This window comes from Gadus morhua, chromosome 4, assembly GCF_902167405.1.
Source record: "Gadus morhua chromosome 4, gadMor3.0, whole genome shotgun sequence".
Classification (NCBI taxonomy): Eukaryota; Metazoa; Chordata; class Actinopteri; order Gadiformes; family Gadidae; genus Gadus; species Gadus morhua.
Genome location: NC_044051.1, coordinates 4,303,352 through 4,322,565, shown reverse-complemented (window position 1 = coordinate 4,322,565; position 19,214 = coordinate 4,303,352). Strand labels below are relative to the sequence as shown.

Below are 19,214 nucleotides of genomic sequence, written 5' to 3'. Positions count from 1 at the left end.
GTCAAAAGATACAACGTTCGTAAAAAGTTCTGCGTTGTCCTGACCAATAGGAGGCTGATTAGGAACTTAGAACAACTAGCAGTGTCATAGTCTGACTTTGTGTTTGTTATATCCTTTTCTCCCACCTGTCAACCGGATGTCTTTAAACTGTTCACCTCGCTTCACAGATCCTGCCACTCATTTACATTCACATTCAGGGCATTTAGCAGACGCTTTTATCTAAAGCGACTTACAATAAGTACATTTGTCAGAAGAAGGAGAAACTAAAATATATCGCTGTCAGTACAGTAAGGATGTTTGAACCAATCGCTAGGTTAACCCATTCCCCGTATACAACAAAGACAGCTAGGATAAGATGCTACACGACAAAGTTCTATTTTTAGTATTGCGATCACTTCCTTTATCTCACCCTAGCGTCCTTGTCATTCTTCCCACCGGCACCTTGTTCACAGATCAGCCTCTCATCGTATACAAAAGTTCATGTCCTCTGTTCCCTTGTGGGGACGTTATAAACAGAAAACTGTTAACTTGTTTCTTCACCCTTCTATGGTCGTGTTTGTATTGTTAACCTATAGTTGTGAATGTACATGAAAATGTACATGAAAATGTACCGATATATAGTTTAAGTTCAAAAATATAGGTGTGACATAACAGCAGGCGACATTTCTCTGCACCCGTTTCTAACAATTATAACAGAAAATGGTGAGGTTGATCTTCACCCTTGTATGTGTTGTGTTTGCATTGTTAACCTATATTCTTGAACTGACGTTATATATCTGTATATTTACATGTCTGGTGTGAAATTACAGCAGGCATTTACACTTCAATTACAGCTAATAGCCATTTTCAAACATTTATTATCTTCTCTATTCTTTTCCATTTCAAAGCGCCTTACAATATGTGAAACTGCATTTAGCGGTGTAGTGTTTACCGAGATCACCATCAGCACAGCTTTCAATAGGAGACAATGAAGCATGGATTTAGAAAAGTGAGCAACTGACTCAGAATTAGGTTAAGAGCGGGAGGCCGCATTTCTGAATGTGGCTTATGCTGATTTGTTATGTTAAGAGTGAGAATAGGCCAGGGTGTGTAAGCCACACATGACATTTCTCCGCCGTGCCTTGCTGGAAGGTATAGGTCACTTGACATCGTACGTGTTGGCTTAAAACGCACGCCTGGCTGTGTCCGTGTTCAGAGTCATGGTGAGTAATCTTTGATTTCAACCTCGGAGATGAAAACCCTGACGGCAACGCAGGGGGAGAACTGCCTGAATTAAAAGTGCTTTTCTCTCCTGTGCTGCTATTGTGGTGGTTGGCCTTCATCTTGGCCTTCATCTTGAGGCCTTCTCCAGGAATCTACTTTCTGAGTCCAATCCCACCTGATCTATTTTTCATAAGGGGTCTTTGAAGTTAACCTCGTTCAAAACATGGAGCTCCACTTCCTTATATGGGCGGGCCTCTACATCGACGACTCACACACTCAGTAATGCATCAGGATCATTAAATTAACCCAGCAGTGGTTGGGCTGGGGAAGAGAAAGAGGAGGCATGCGTTGTTGAGGGGCTTACAATCATAAAACTAAAAGGGTTCTGAGCTCCAAGAACATCAAAGTAACCAAATATTTGCATCCCGACACCTTCTGAGAGTACTACCTCAGGGTTTATCGGTTAGCTGTTTTAGTTTGGCCCGCTACGGTGCTCGAACACACACACACACACACACACACACACAAACACACATGTTAAGTAGCGCAGCCCGGAGAGAGTAGGGGTGGAGGTTTTGGGTGGTGATGGCGGTGGTGCGCTGCATTCCCTATATTTATTACTGTTGACAAGACGCCAAGAAACATAAAAAGCGAGCGGAGGTCTGTGAAGGGTTGTGGGTCGCCGGGGTTGTGTGTGTGTGTCTCCCACCCCCCCCCCCCCCCCCCGAGCTGTTGTGCAGGGGGAGAACATACTCCTCCCCTCAGCTCAAGGTGAGCCATCGTTTATTTCGGGCCTTTCAGGCCGGGCCTGAGGACGAGACACCTGAGGCACGTGTGTTTCGTAAACGCCTCTAAAACTGCATTTCCTGCCTTTTTGTCTCATCCGTCCCGTAATAAAACGCGGCTTTGTTTTGGGTCGGCGGTTCTATTCTCCGCGTCTCTCCGGGGGCCAAACAATGGGGCTATCAACCCGACGTCCCGGAACCTATTCTTTGTTCTGTCGCCCTCTCTTCTTCTCTGGGTGAGTGATTGTATTGTGCTGTCATTTTGAGTCATCCCTCCCCTCCCCCTCTCCCCCTCTCCCCCCCTCCCCCAAACAGCCCCCCAGGCCAGAGGAAGAAGCGTTTTGAGGAACAACAACGATGGCCGCCACTGAGGGAGGGGCTCTCACTCCTCTTCCCCGTACAGCGGGGGGGCGAGAGGGAGGCAGACAAAAACATTCCGTTCCTCACCCCCCCCCCCCCCCCCATCCCCGTCACTTGAGGGCAGACACAAACACACGCTTGTACACACACAAACACACACACGCTCGTACACACACACACACACACACACACACACACACACAACCCACCTGCCTCATATCAGATATCCAGGTTAGAAAAGTTGATACTAACTTTTTAAACATTTTTAATAAAAAATGGGGTCTCCCTTTGAGGGATACAAGGGGAGGGCGGGTGAGTGGGGGGAGAGCGATCAATACATGTACAGGTGGGGGAGGAGGGGGGAGGAAAATGAATGTTAAGACCTGTGGCCATTCTCTAATCCCCTCTGTGGGACAAATCATAGGTTCTGATCCTGTTACCCTGCTCACCACATCCTCTCCAGCCTTCCCACACACACACACGGTCATCACACACAGACAATCACACAAACACACACACACCTTCCCCCACCGTCTCAATGTTCCCAGGTCTCAATGTTTCACGGCATCAGCTCCTTTAGAGAGAGAGAGAGAGAGAGAGAGAGAGAGAGAGAGAGAGAGAGAGAGAGAGAGAGAGAGAGAGAGAGAGAGAGAGAGAGAGAGAGAGAGAGAGAGAGAGAGAGAGAGAGAGAGAGAGAGAGAGAGAGAGAGAGAGAGAAAAAAAAAGAGAAAAAATAGAGAAAGAGATGAAGGAAAAAAAAGAAATAAAGAGAGAGAGACAGGGAGAGAGAGAGAGAGAGAGAGAGAGAGAGAGAGAGAGAGAGAGAGAGAGAGAGAGAGAGAGAGAGAGAGAGAGAGAGAGAGAGAGAGAGAGAGAAGGCCTTCTCAGATCCCTTCCTGTCGGCGGTGAGCTAGTGTCGCGGCGACGGTGTTAATCGCAGAGGAAGAAAATAAAGAACAGCCCGCCTCGACCTTGCAACAGGGCCTGCAGCTCCGGCCGCTTCAAACAGGGAGTGGAGCCGCAGACACAGACCCAAACATGGGCGACCTTGATGCCCGCAACGACATCCTTCTTAGCACTGAGGTGCGCGCTAAGGATAAGACCAAGGATGAGAGGATTTAATGTCAACACCGTGATGATGTGTGTCTTTTAAGGACCTGTTGTGTTATGCTGTTTGAAGCAGGACTCTTTTTAAGAGAAATTGACCGGGGCTGGCCTGGGTATGGACTGAGTCTGGACTAAGGCTAGTCTGGACTGGGTCTGGTCTGGATCCGGTCTGGACTCGACTGGTCCGGACTCTGTCTGGCCTTGGACTGGTCTAGACTGTACTGAACTGGATCTGGACCGGGTCTGGTCCGGACTCTGTCAGGCCTTGGACTGGTCTAGACTGGACTGAACTGGATTTGGACTGGACTGGGTCTGGACTAGGTCTGGTCTGGTTTCGACTGGGTCTGGGTTTGGACTGAGTCTGTTCTGGACTGAGTCTGGTCTGGGCTAGGTCTTGTCTGAGGTCTGTACTGGGTCTGTCCAGACCACCCCCTGCAGGGAGGCCTTTACTTGCCCCCCCCCCCCCCCCCCCTTCAGAGGGCCATGAGGGAAGACAAAGAGAACCAGGACTCCTTTATCCCTGCGGCCATTGATTTAGTGAATGGCTGACTACGGGTAATGATGATGTGGGCTCTTGTATTGTTGTGTGTGTTTTGACTGCCTGCTGGGTTACTCGTCTTGTCTTGTTGTGTGCTGTGCCGAGTGTGTGCTACTTCTGGTCTCAATAAAGATTTTTTTGCCTTGAACTTTCGGTTGGGGAAAGAAAGAAAGTGTAAGCATGCGTTGTCTGGTGAAGAGGTAGAACTGGGAAGGTGACTGTGGAGGTCCGGTGTGTCTTCAAGGAAGGTTAAACGAGATGTGTGTTCTATTTATAATTCAGCTCTATAGAATAATAGAGTTTATTTATAATGCTGCTCCATAAATTCAGTATAGTGTTTAAAGTGTTTCACTATGTGTTTTTACTGTGTGTGTCCACCATCACTTAAACTGAACAGCAGTAGTAACACACACACACACACACACGCACACGCACACACAATGTGGTCAAAAGACTCCTTTAGCAGGAGATGTTAAACTAGGGTTCACATACAGTTCACACATACCACCGATGACCAGCTACCTACCAACAGGAGGACCACTCTCTGGGATTCCTTCCAGAACTTCCCATGAGACACGTCGGCCCACACTGGAGAAAATGGTGAGGATCCAGCGGCCAAACATTCATAATGTGACCCCCCCAATACCAAGAACATAAGGGGGTATAGGTAGGATGACGACAGAGGGAAATTATTTGATGGCTGGTGTAGCCGTGTGTGTGTGTGTGTGTGTGTGTGTGTGTGTGTGTGTGTGTGTGTGTGTGTGTGTGTGTGTGTGTGTGTGTGTGTGTGTGTGTGTGTGTGTGTGTGTGCGTGTGTGTGTGTGTGTGTGTTTTTGCGCTGACTGGGTACAGTGACCGGTATGAAGCCAGTAAGCTGCTGACACCCCCACCCGCACCCCCACCCCTCCTCTCTCACACACACACACACACACACACACACACACACACACACACACACACACACACACACACACACACACACACACACACACACACACACACACACACACACACACACACACCACCGTTCAGCGGTTATCAACACACAGGCTGTCTGGCAAAGCTTATCAAGGAAAAGTCAATATGGTGAGAGCTCTTTAATGCTTTGCCCTTTACAGGGGAAAATGAAAAAATAAAAATGATTTCAGCCCCTGACTAAATGCTTATCTCCTTTTCCTTCATAAAAAAAAAACTGATTTTTTTCCTTTTAAATGACAATTCTCTGAGTGGCTTGTCACAGTAAAAGCACACACTTGTGTTTGGTTGTCGATTATGTGTTTGGAGCACTGCGATGCAGTAATACGAAGATAAGTACAAACCGGTACGGTGAGATCATGTGTGGAAGCGGTCAAAAATAGAACAAAAGATTCTGTTTCCCAGTGTTTGTTTTGAAGCCAAAAATACGCTGTGTGCAGGCGGCCATCTTGAAACTGAAAAACCCAAAGAGCAACAAGATTAACTCTAAGCCGAAATCTACCAAACAATCCGGGGAGATTATACGTAGGAGCGGAAGTGAAGGATCTGCCACAGATCACAGTAATTCGTGGAAACTCCGTGGAAAGTTTTTTTTGAAGCAAAAGAAAAATCGCTTTGTGTCAGCTGTTCAAAATCCAAACAGTCACGGTTGGACTTCAAAACTACCTGAGGCTAGTTGAAACTGGCTTCAGGCAGCAATTAACAAAGCATCTAGAAGATTCTTCCTCGTGCATGGCCTTCAAAGTTTAGCTGTGATGGTTGCCATCCACACACACGCGCACACACGCACACGCACACGCGCACACGCACACAGGTTACTGAGTGTGTTGCTATGATACCGGCAGGAGAGGCAGACTTGGTGGAAGTTCATTAAACAGTGGAGCCTTTTTAATAAGAGCTAGCCCATCAAGATAGCTTTTACACCGCGTCTTTGTTGCCCATTTCTCACAATGACGCCCGGGGATATCTGACCACACAGACATGTCCCACCTCATCAGGCCTGACACCAGACACATACTTCCTGCGGTGCACAAAACACACACACACACACAGGTGCACACAAACACACACACACAGTTGTGCATGCAGACATACACACACACTCAAAATTATGCGTGCAACAACAACACAACTACACAACACATGCGCACACAAACAGTTGCGCGTGCACACACAACACAAAAAACGCACACACAGAGTTGCGTGGCCACACACAACACACATGGAAGTTCGTATGCATGTGTACTGTATTTATAATGTAAAACTATATGATATGATATATATGATATATATAATATAATCATACAGTATGTGGTTTGCTTTTTATTACATTTGTTTGGGTTGTGTGTCTGTGATCACCTCAACTGAACAGCAGTACTGACGCATGCACACGCACAAACACGCACTTAGCGAGAATGTCTTTCTCTCTTGTGTGTGTATACAACACAGCTTTTAATAGTTGATGACACACAGCAAAGATTGAATACAGTTGTCTATACATAAGGATTACAGTTTAAGAAACTGCATACTATCACATCTTGGAATCGGTCTTGTAGGATAGCTTGGAGCCATCTTGGCACGGTAAGCCCAGCGAGAATCTGGAGCTATACGGCCTGAGTAAACACAAGCGCCTACACCTCAGCAAGCCTGCAATGAACGGCCGTTAATGAGACACGTGTGAACTTTCTAAATATCAGATTTACCAATATAATTGACTGCCACCTCCACCTTCTTATGCAAACACAGACACCCCCGGCGCGATGTTATAAAAAAAACAATATCGCATCAGGATGACCTCTGAGGCGCGGGCTGGGGAATGAGGAATACATCACTGCTGCTTGGAAGGACGAAAAAACACCTAAAACACCAATTTGCTCGGTCTAACGCTGAAATGAAACAAAATAAACCCTGCTCCCTTTGAACACAAACAAACGACGACGCCGGGGGAGAGGAAAAAACATAATTCTTCACATCACAAAAAGAGAGGGGCAATTTTGGAATCATGATTAGGTAATCAGAGCTAGCCCTATTGAATAGACAGACCCCCACCTGCCCCCCACGTGACCCAACACCTCCACCCCTCCCCACCCACAGACACCAGGGGGGCCGGGATGACCCGACCAGACAGTCACCCGGAAGCGTCCGTCTGTGTTTCGATTCGCCCGTCTTAAAGACCTGACGCCTGCACATCCCTTCCCCTCCAATTGCACTGCGGGTGGGATTCGACGTGATGTAGCATCAAACCTCCACACCCACCCCCTTGGCTCCACGCTTGAAGTGAGATGTTTTGTGTAGCATTTGATTCCTTTTTCCAAAAGGTCCGTCGGCAGGCCCTCTTTCTCCTCGTCGCCTTAATGTGAACACGGCGGAGCGTGCCGAGTTCACCCCGCTCTCTCAGACTCCATGGATCTACAACGATCATTAATAATCAGAACTATTACGGTAGGATTGGGACCGCCGAGACATGTAAATACCGACCTTTGGAAGTATTTCGCTAATTTGGAGCCGTGTCAGGGAGGGAGGGGGGGGGGGGGGCAACTAGCATCATAATTAAAAGGAAAAAAGTTTCCTTGAAATATGGAGGTAATTGCCATTTGATCCTAATTAGTAATCAACTAGAACTTCTGAATGTGTTTCAATCAGTCAGTGAGTCACCATCCTGGTCTTATAGTCACATGACCACCTTCTTAACATCACATGACCCAGGTAAACGGTGACATTTTTCTCGAGTACTGTTCAGGAACAGCTCAGTCATAACAGTCGGCAATCAGCTCAGGAGGTAGAACGGGTATACTGGTAACCCGAAGGTTGCCAGTTCGATCCCCGGACGAGGTGTCGAGCTGTCCCTGAGAAACACGCAACCTAACCCAGACTGCTCTCTGATGAGCTGGCTGTCGCCTTGCGTGGCTGACACCGCCGTCGGTGTGTGAATATGTGCATGAATGGTCGAGTGGTAGGCCATAATTGTAAAGCTCTTTGAGTGGCCACCTCTTAGAAAAGAGCTGAATAAATGCAGTCCATTTACCACAACACTCATAAGGCCTAAAAAAATATATCCCGCCGTCAACCATCACTTTGTGCTCTCGGTGCTCCTCGTTCCTGCCGTGTCTGTGTAATTTAAATATAGTGTATTTTTCATACGACACTAAATCAGCCGAGGCACCTGCTCCAAACTCTCCTCGCTTCCCTTCGCTCGACGGGGGAGCAGAGAGACTAAAGGAAATGCCAGTGTGTTGGTGTGCTCGGAAACACAACAATGGCTGCATTGTTTGCCTGCAGTCAGAGGAATAACTGGAAGCTGTTTGGGGGGTTTTGAAGAGGAGTGTAGTTGAAGTACGAGGGGCAGACGGGCGTACAAAGAACCCGTTGAATAAACTAAGCCTTCGCGCTTTTTTTAAATCGCTCTCGTGGTCGTCGACGTACGACCGATTATTACGACGATTCTGCTGGGTCAGAACTCGTCAAACAACAAGGTTTACATTTATCGCATTCACTAACTTTGTTTCCTATATTCTGTTTACCGTGCGGAAAAAGAAACAACTTGAGTTCCTCAGACCGCACCCAACCAGTCTGAGGGCCCACAGCGCATCACATCTTTAAAGGACTGTTTAAACATGCCGACAGAAGAGCTACGAGAGCTTCCGGTCTGATGCCCCGGGTGGATGTTTTCGTGGGAACTAGGGGGCTGCGAGGGGGGGGGGGGGGGGGGGGGGGGGGGAGAAGCTAGCACTGGTAGCTTGCTAGCTAGCATGTGTAGCCGCATTGCTAGCGCTGCTTATCAGAGTATCTAAAGCATTGTTTATAGCGCCGTAGCTCCCGGTGCCTGTGCCAGCAGACACACGCGGAAAAAAGGATAATTTATGCTCTCGTCTTTGTTTATCTAACATGCCCCCCGAGAGAGCTTAGTGAGTTATAATTTTACTAGACTGTTATTTTACTTTATACTTTTTTTATTTTTCGCTAGAAAGAAAAAGTGGCAGGAACGCCCCAGGGAAAAACCAGAGTATTGTGCGTATGCATGCATCAGTATGTGTGAGCGTATGTGTGTATGCATGTGTATGGGTGTGTGATTGTGTGTGCGTGCCGGTGTGTGTGTGTGTGTGTGTGCAAGTGTGCTTGTAAGTGTATGTCTATGTGTGCGCACGTACGTGCGTGCGTGCGTGCGTGCAGCGAGACAGGGAGGGGGAGGGGGGGATGGGGAGGGATGGATGTTGGCAAGTGCATGGCAGTCAACATGGGTTAATTCATTGTAGCCTTAACATTTTCTCCCTGCCTGCCAGCACGGCTTCGTCAGCAGTTTCCCACCAAGTCACTGGAAATGACTGTTTGCCATACATTTATGATTTTTTTAAATGATGGCTCATGAATTCACGGACAAATGGGAACAGCCCCGAGCCATCTCAGCAAAGAGGCCGGGCGGGGCTGGCAACCGCGGCAACCGTGGCAACCGCGGCAACCGCGGCGGAAAGTACGGATTCGTACCCTTTACTTTCTAAATTATATTAAAAAAAGATGCGCTTGATTCTACCTTATGAATCCCAGACGGACGATAAGGGATATACTATGGATGTATATCACCCAAACCGTCAAGTATTAAATAGTAAAAGTAACGAATAAAAGTAGTAAGTCATAAAAACGAGTCATAAAAAATGTATGCGATGCGGCACTGAGTTGTATCAAAGTGTAGTTAAAGCAATTGGTTTATATCTTTAACATTCAACAGCTGCTGGACAGTTATCGGTCGTGTGTTAAGAGTTATTCTTGCCAGTAAATCCCGTTCATAAAATAGTTGGAAAAGGGGTCATAATGTCTTCTGTGGCTGAACAACAGGTCAAGTCTGTGCTCTTCTTCTTCTTTGAATCATAAGTGAAACAAGCAATGAAACAGTCACAGGCTGAACACAGGCCTGACTCACATCCCCATTCCCCACCATCCTGCTGTTATCTCGAGGATTTCCCCTTGTACTTTTCCTTCCCTCTTCCCTGAGCATTTGTCCCTCAGACCGGACCGACGGGGGGGCGGTAAAGACGGACGCCTCCCTCAATCCTTCTCCTCTCCTCCTCACAATCGGGAGTGCAAACGTCCTCTTTAACAACCGTCTATATATCTCCAACCCCTGCACACACCCCTCTGCCTCCCCCCCCCCCCCCCGATCCCCCTCGCTGCGGATACAGCGAGGTCGACGCTGAATACCTCTACATTATTAAGCGCTCGCCCGGGTGTAGTTCACCCGGGTGATTTAAAGGAGAAAGGAAGGGAACTTTTTGGCTAGCGTTCCCAGAGCAGGATAGAGCAGGCAGACGGACTGATAGGCCGAAACAGGGCGGTCTCTAGCGCGGTGGACCCGTACGGCAGCCTCCCTCTCCGAGGACGGGGCTGTGGCTTGGGCCCCCTCCGTGAACAGAGCTGTTAATTAAGGCCGGTGCAGAGCTGCTCCTGCAACTCCAGGCCATTAAAGACAACCTGCAAACAACCAGGGTTTACGGCCGAGAGAGAGAGAGAGAGAGAGAGAGAGAGAGAGAGAGAGAGAGAGAGAGAGAGAGAGAGAGAGAGAGAGAGAGAGAGAGAGAGAGAGAGAGAGAGAGAGAGAGAGAGAGAGAGAGAGAGAGAGAGAGAGAGAGAGAGAGAGAGAGAGAGAGAGAGAGAGAGAGACTAAAGGCGGGACCAGATTTACTGTCCTTTGAGACAAGCGTTGGCTCCGCGGCCGTGGCCTCCAAATAACCCCCCTCCCCCCCAGAAACACACACACACACACACACACTTTTTATTCAGCACACCTGGATCAACGCGATAGCCGCCACCCTTCCTCATTTAACAGACACAACGCCTGCATACGTAAACACACAGACACACACACGCACGCACACACCGACCCAAACCCATCCCGCCCTCATTATTTACTCCTTGTCTCAAAAACTTCTCTCTATTATTCATAGTGGAGGAGAGATGGAGCCAGTGAGCAGGAACTGCCAAAGCAGACGGGCCCGTTGCCTCGCAGGATCCCTGCTGCTTCCAGCAGCAGCAGCAGCAGCAGGCTCTCCGCACACAGACACTAGGAGGACCGCACCGTGGTTCAGCGTTCGCGGACACACGCCAAACACTACAGCCAGGCAGGGCTCCGTCGCTCGGGCCTCGGTGTGAACGATGGAGCGAACTCACGGGCAAACACGGATGTGATGTTTTGCGATGGGGATGGGGGGGGGGGGGGGGGGGGTGGCGTTTAGGCTTTGGCAGCCGCCGCCGCCGCCGCCGGGAAAGCTGTCAGGAGTCCACCCCTCTACTGGTGTGTTCGCTCTGGTGACACCACGTGAGCTATGGAGAAACCATCGGTCGCTCATGACATTAAATCTGTGAAAAATGCTGTTTCGAGTTTTGATCGATTCATGCAAAGTGTCCGGTCGCGATACGCCAGGGGTTATCGAAGCGGTCGTACACCCCTGGTTGCAATTGTCTGCGTAAAACTAACCAGGACCTAGTCCGTCACTAAATCCATACACACACACACACACACACACTTCCACTTGGCGGTTTTAATCAGACCGGCAGGAGCCTGTAATGAGCCATACTGGGATTAGCTGGGAGTCGAGGTCCGCCCTGCCTGGGAACTAGACCCCCGGCAACCCCCACCCACCCCCCACCCCCACCCTCCTCCTCCCCTCGACACAGGTGAGCCAGGTGGAGTGGCGTCGCAAGGTGCGGAGGGACCTAAAAAGTTCTCGTGGGGACGGTGGGGTGGGAGGAGGGGCCAGGGGGACAGACTCGATTCCAACTGGCGAAACTCCAGCCATTAGCTTTTTGCCCAACCGACAAAACCAACCTCTGTTCAAACCCTGAGACTGATCATATATATTTATAGTTTTAATGAAACTATAAATAAATTGGGATGCAACTATTCCTTATGATGTTGTCCCCTGGGGAACTTTTAAAACACTATTTTGGGTTTGGAGTACTTCACTGCAATTTTCACACCCCCTTTTAATCATTGAAAGCAGTTACTGTGCTTCGTAAGGCAGGCAGATTGCCACTGAGGCATATATTGTATTCACCTATGCAGGCACATCTTAAACGAGGGGAAAAAATGGCAAGACGGCAGAATCACTCCCTGTGCAGTTCTTCAACAAGTATAATAGGGCCAACATCTACCTCCTTTCTCCATATATATATATATATATTCATATAAACAGTAGATATACTATATCTCTGCTGTGCGAAGAGCCAGGGCCGGGCCAACAGCTGCAGGTGGACCAGGACTCAAGGCACCAGGGGGTCTCAGATCTTATTAGCCAGCACACCGGCTCGTAGCCCCGGCCAGAGCCACACACACACACACAGAGCCAGCCCAGAACTATTCCAGCGTATGCAGGCCCAACACCCCAGTCCTGCGTCGGAGGGGGGTGGATTGAATTGTAACGCGGCGTGCGCGATGCCCTCACCTTGAGGGCCTAATCTTGTTCCACAATGCAATCTTAAGTCATGTGAACTAGCTCTCTCTCTTGCCTTAAAGTGAGGAACATGCCACTCCGCCTGAGAAGGGCAACACCCACCACTGCATGTTAGCTACTATGCTATGCTATGCTACGCTACCTAGTTAAGGATAATACAGTTAACCACACTATATTATGCTATGCTACGCTACCTAGTTAAGGATAATACAGTTTACCACACTATATTATGCTATGCTACGCTACCTAGTTAAGGATAATACAGTTTACCACACTATATTATGCTATGCTACACTACCTAGTTAAGGATAATACAGTTTACCACACTATATTATGCTATGCTACGCTGCCTAGCTATGGATGATACAATTCCCTACACTATACTATGCTATGCTATGCTATCTAGTTAAGGATGATACACTTCACTTCACTATACTTTATTACATTATACTATAGTTTACTATACAGTAAACAAGATAGTTAAGGATAACTAAATCAGTAAATGTGAAAAGTTCTTTGCATTACGTTTTATTATCAATATTTTGTATGGGAGGGGGGGGGGTTCTAAATATCTTATAATGTGGCAGTTTGTTTTGATACAACCTTGTTATGACCTGTTCTGTAATCATAATTCATAGCCAAGAGCCCTCTTCCTGTACACCCTTTAGCCGTTTTATTATTAAAACACTTAGAACCGAACCATCAATAAACATATAGGTGCTGCCGCAATAACCGTTCATCAATGACCTCTCACGGCCTAAAGAGTTGTGGACACTATCCTCAGATCCATTAGCAGGAGCTCACGCAGGTACATCGCACCAATCAGGAGGGTGCTTTAGTTTTGGGGGGGCGGGCATCCCTGTTCCGTAAACAAATCCAGTGGCAAATACATCCTGACAGGGTGGTGATTCGCTACAGAGCCTTGCAACGCCACGCTACTGTGCTCACACACAGTGGGCCATTCCATTTATCTTGATTTACTTGCTAGCCAGTTAGAGTATCCCACAGAACACAATCATGCATGCTGTGTGCTTGGCTCAAGCCCAATGTAAGCTAATGTTCCCCTCGTTCAGTTAAAATAATATTTATACGTATATTCTCAGAGCGGTTTAACGCTAGGGAATCAGAGAGCGTCAGGTTCATATCGATATTGCGATTTGAAGGGCCACAATAACTGTTAGTACTTGCATGGAGCTTAATATACAAGACAGCACAAGGTGGGTAGTACAAGCAGGTTATGACACAAGTAAACCTGGCTTTCATACACAACAATGACATGACTTCTGCTGATTTTTAATTGCATAATTAAATGTTTTATCTTGATTGAGCCTCACGACGAAGCCGTAACACATTAACGTCTCAAGCTCTACAACTAGGACTCATACAATGATAATACACTCATGCCTTCGCTGTATTAATTCTAGTATCATCCAATGGGCCATAGCTTTAAACACAGCAGAACACAAAGACGCCATTCAATAAGTCACACAGAATGCCCACTGTTCACCCTGGGAAGCAGGAAGAAAGAAAAATACTTTTCCCATCCAAGTACTAGAGACACTAAATCCTGAAGAAGCTGCGTTTGTAAAACACCTTTGTGTGTGTGTGTGTGTGTGTGTGTGTGTGTGTGTGTGTGTGTGTGTGTGTGTGTGTGTGTGTGTGTGTGTGTGTGTGTGTGTGTGTGTGTGTGTGTGTGTGTGTGTGTGTGTCAAATATTCTCCTGATTAACATTGTACTCGGATGCCAACACAACGTAAACAAGCGCACTAGCGTAACAAGCAGGATTGATCTGTGTGGGTAGGGTAGTCCTCTGCAAGATGGTGTAACGGGAACATCATCATGGTGTAATTATTTTTATTAGAACCGTCAGAGTAAAGAACAACAATAAAGTACGTTGAGGCCTGGGGCTTTTGCGAGGTGAGAAACCCGGTTTCCATGACGCAACGCAGAGCAAGTGAAGCACGGAAGAAAACTAAATAAATGTATAAAACGTCAACATCAGATCATCTATATATCGGATATATTCTAGTACTTTGTCGTCTATAAAGTGGGTTTCTCGCTTCGTTTTGACGAAATAATGAAAATACGACTTCTTAAACACAAAAGTAGAGAATTAAGTTTGACCCAAAAAAAAAAAAAAATACCCCATAGGGTTTAATGAGGAAAATCCTAAGCGATGGAGACACAGCCAGACAGAGCCACTGTGACTCGTGACTCATTTGTCATTTTGGATTCACAAGCACAACCATTAGCTCCGGTGAGCAGGCTAGCCTACAGCTGTATGTTGAGGCCTGGAGCACAACAATGTAGTTTCTCTCAGTGATTCCAACCAAATGTATCATTCACCACCCATTGTATATGTTGTTTTTGTTGTAGTTGTTGTTATGTTGTTTTTTAATCTTTTCTGGCCTTCATATTATGGAAGTTGTGATCCTTTGTAACCGTGGATAAGAAAGGTAGTTAAGGTGTTTAAATCGCCAATACAGCTATAACACAATTGGGAAAATAAACTAGAAGTTCTTGTTCCACAGATGGTAATATTATTTTCTTTTTTGGGCTATTTCTTTCTTGTTTTCCTTTATTTAGACTTATTTTATGTTGCAAACGATAGCTTACAAAACATTGACTTAACTGACATTGATTATATAGGCTTACTTACTTAAACTACTTAGCCCTCTGTTTACATTGTAACTGCTATACATGTGATCCATATACATAACAGCTAATATTTTTTACCATTTCAGCACATAACAACCCTAACCAAAAAATACTAAGTTCATATTAACACAGGGAAATGTTTATAGAGCCTATATAGCCAAAACGGTAGTTATACAATGATGTTTAGTTATACAATAATGGTTACCCATACACATACTTATTTTCTACCATGCATGTGTAAAAGTATCTAAACTGACCTCGAAAGCATTTAGAAAAGGGGTTAAAACGAAAACATGTGTTCTTTATGTACTAGCAATAACCAGTTGGTAGGTGGGCACTGAAGTAGAGGTCATATTTCATACAGAAATAAAAGAGTCTCAGTTAGGCTACATGCAGTGATTAAAAAGCCACTGTGCAGTGCTGACTCGGGCATTCTGTCTTCTCTCTGGCTACCCCTCCCCCTCCACCAAAAACAGCATCAAAGCAATCAAAATGGTAATGTTAGGCATGAATGGGGCCCATCCCCCCCCTGCACGAAACTCTGCAGACTTTTTCTCCATGTTGGGGAAGAAACCACCCCCTTCTCGCCACAAAATGGAAGCTTCCACTACCAAACTGAGGGCGCTTTCCCGAAAAGCAACCACAACAAAACACAAAACATTTTGTACACGGGTGTACAAACGAGCTAGACTCGATAAATACACCGGGATTGGCGTCGAGTGTGTGCGGATCGGCGTCGGGTTTGATCGCGTCTCAAAGCGAGGCGCTGCTGGTCCAAGTCCTGAAAACTGCATTCCACAGGAAATGGAATCGATTAACTCCAGAGAAATGCTTAAAGGTTTCATTTCAGAGAGGAGAGAGTGGCACAAACCACGCCGAAAACACACTAAATCGCTAAAACAACACTAGGATTTCCAATCCAGACTAACTTTCGTTGTCGTTTGGTATCTTTAAATAAAAGATCGGAGAAGTTATAGATATAATAAAGGTGTGTATGTGTGAGAGCAGCGTTGTGACTTTAAGTGCTCCGCGGCAGCTGTCCGTGGTGCTGAACGACAGCAGGACGGCTCCTGCTAAAGTGCTGAACCACCATAGCCTCCAAGACAACAACCACGACAGACTTAAAAACTGCCTTTAATTCGTAAAGGGAAGTTATTAAGTTATTAAAAGGGCTTGCTTTCGCTATGAGAGAGTGGCGAGAGGAGAGAAAAAAAAGTGAAAGCGTAATCGTGGGCGAATCAAACGCAACCTTGACGTCATGTGACCGAAAAAAAAGAAATAATACTACAAGACTCGCCGTAAAGTCACCGAAAACGGACGACAGTGTGGCGACACGACCATACGAAATAAAAAACGTTATCTTCGATCGCCACTGTCGACGACACGACAACCACCAACCGTAAACTTAAACTGTAACTGTGTCTCAAAAGTCCCCCACTACTCGACTTAAGCCTCTCCTTTATTAGCCCGCTCCACTCCAGAAACACGTCGACCTGCTCAAAATGGACGCTACATTTCTAAACCGTTCCTGTTACACAACTTTAGACATGGTAACTGTGTCTCAAAAGTCCCCCCACTACTCGACTTAAGCCTCTCCTTTATTAGCCCGCTCCACTCCAGAAACACGTCGACCTGCTCAAAATGGACGCTACATTTCTCAACGGTTCCTGTTACACAACTTTAGACATGGAGGAACGTGGCTCCTCGCGGCGGCCATCACCCCGGTCCTCCGGGGCAACCACGACGATCATCCGCCGCCACTTTTAGACCAGCTTAACATTGTTTGTGGTGATTTAGTAGCACACGGATAGTCCCCCATCGGGGTGGAAATGTACCAAAGTAATGTGTAAAAGCGTGATGGTGGTGGTGGTGGTGGAGTGCAAGGGGAGGGCTTACTTGTTTCTCGCTTAGGCTTGTTATTCTGGGGTGTCTGTCGTGCAGCTGTTTCTTAAGCTCTCCGTCCTACAGTCGAACAAAACATGGTTCAGGGTGAGTTATAATAATAAAGACATCCCGGAGCGATGTAGGGCGACAGCGATGAAACTTTAAAAATCGTAGGATGGGATTTTCAGCAAAGTCATGATGAGGGCAAAGCCGAGCATCACACGGATGATGATGATGGCGATGGTGTTTTAAAACCAAGCGAGAGATTTATGCTGATAAAGTTTTTCGCACACTCCCCATCCACCGGCTGGTCGTTAGGATGGTTCCCTGAAATACAACATTTACCTGTGGGTCTGGCTTCATCTGTGCAACTAGTTTCTAAACACGAAGAGAGAGGGGGAGTGAGAGAGGGAGAGAGAGGACGAAATGGGGCATTTGCACAAAAAAAAAGTGTCTCAAGTTTAGTACGACAGGGAGGAACAAAGCGGAGAGCAGCCAGCGAGTCAGCCTCTTCCTCCAGCAGCTCATAAATATTCAGGTCGCGTCCTGATCACAGCCACACAGCACCACTGCATTACCACTCCGGATTCTTGTTGCTCAATAAAAAAAGACCCCCCCCAGGTCGTGGCAAAGTAGTCCAAAAAGTACCCCAATCCGACTCGAAAGTCCTCGCTATCCTCGCTATCCCCGATATAAACAGCGAGCATCATACGGTGTCGCACACTTATTTCTTCGGAGTATTCGTTTCGGTCACGTTTCGCGATTTTTCCCTTCGCCCCTCTCCTCTCGCATCGCTCACAACACCAATAAGGATATAATAACACGACGCTTCGTTTACCTGATGGCATTGGATCTCTACTTTCAGCGCCTCTTGTAGGCCTTGTAGTTCCATGGTCCGACTTCAAAAGCACTTTTCTCCCACTTTCGACGCGATGCGTACGAAGTTTAAGTGAATTAAAGATTTTTTTAAAGCGGCAATAACAATTGAAAGAAGAACTACTCGGGGCTGCAAAAGCAAGTTCTCGCTTCTTTACAGGGTAGGACTCATCACCCACTTTACGCCCGTCGAAAAAAGTGGTCCAAACACAGCGGAAAGAGCCAGGACCTCGGTCAGTTACATCCCAAATACGTCCGAATATCGATACATCCGACCAAATCGTGGCGTGCCGCTTCTTTCGATAATTTCGAGTTGAAAAAGGGGGACTAGATTTTGTCCGAGTCCGCGGCTTGATTTCACTTTGCCTGGAGAAAAGTTGCGCTTCGGCTGTCAATGCTAATTCTAAAGTTCCCGGATGGAGCAGTGAAAGAACAGAACTCTCCCGTCGTCTGTCTCTCTCCCCCCTCACTCACACACTCACATACACACTCATACACACACGCACACACACGCGCACGCGCGTACGCTTGGTCATGCGCACTGGGGACAAGAGAAAACGGCGGCCCATAACATTACATGTAGAACTATTTTAATTTGAGTATTGTTTCTCTCCTGTTATATGCAAATGTTTTAGACTGTGTGACCACATAGGCTCCTAATAAGGACTTTGGTAGTCGTTAGCGGTGAGCGGAGGGTTGAAGTGCTGAACATATGTTCGGTCAATCTATTTATATGACGAAAAAGCTTTTCCTGTTGTTTGATGCTGCCTGCAAAATCAATAAGATAGGGTGTCATGCTGGGGTGACTTGGGCACCCGTTTACGCTAAACGAAACTAGAGAATCTCGTTTCTGCTTTTATTGTTTTTCCAAAACAATGTTATTAACTTTATTTAAAACCATATGAAATAAAACAAGAAGTTGCGCTAAGAGTTAGTCATAATGTCAAATAAATCCCTGAATACAAAATAAAACATGTTTTTTTAATGTACCTTTTAAAATCGAAATGTTGTCTCAGTCAATTTGTATATAAGCCTCATCCTTGCTTATGATATAAAACATGCAACTTTTTTTTAACCTACTTCTAAATAATAGTTTCAGAAGCATTAGGAAGCACTGGATTACATTTTTAACTCAAGTGTTAGGTGTCACATCATTATTTACCACATTGGGCGAGATGTGACGATTTGTTTCTCTCTCTCTTTCTCTCTCTTTCTCTCCAATCTGACACCCCTCACCCTCCTTTTGCACAAGGACTTGCCCCCCCCCCTCTCTCGCCCTCCTCCCTTGTACCGCCCTCCTTCGAGGCACACAAGTCAAGACGCAATTGGAGAGTTGTGATGTACGGAGAGCGGAGAGGCGCAAGCAGACAGCCAATCAGGAGTTGC

General features: G+C 46.7%; 1 protein-coding gene across 3 annotated transcripts in view; it reads right to left on the bottom strand.

Moving 5' to 3' along the window:
- The window catches only part of phf21b (PHD finger protein 21B), a 77,237-nt gene extending 58,945 nt beyond the window's left edge, over positions 1–18,292 (bottom strand). For 2 of the 3 annotated variants that reach the window (XM_030355034.1, XM_030355035.1), the window contains exons 1-2: positions 17,791–18,292; positions 16,965–17,030 (exon numbers count right to left, since the gene is read on the bottom strand). In XM_030355034.1, the coding sequence (XP_030210894.1) occupies positions 16,965–17,030; positions 17,791–17,844 (120 nt within the window). In that variant the 5' untranslated portion in view covers positions 17,845–18,292. The other variant, XM_030355036.1, reaches the window with a different exon arrangement.
- Positions 18,293–19,214: the final 922 nt, after the last annotated feature.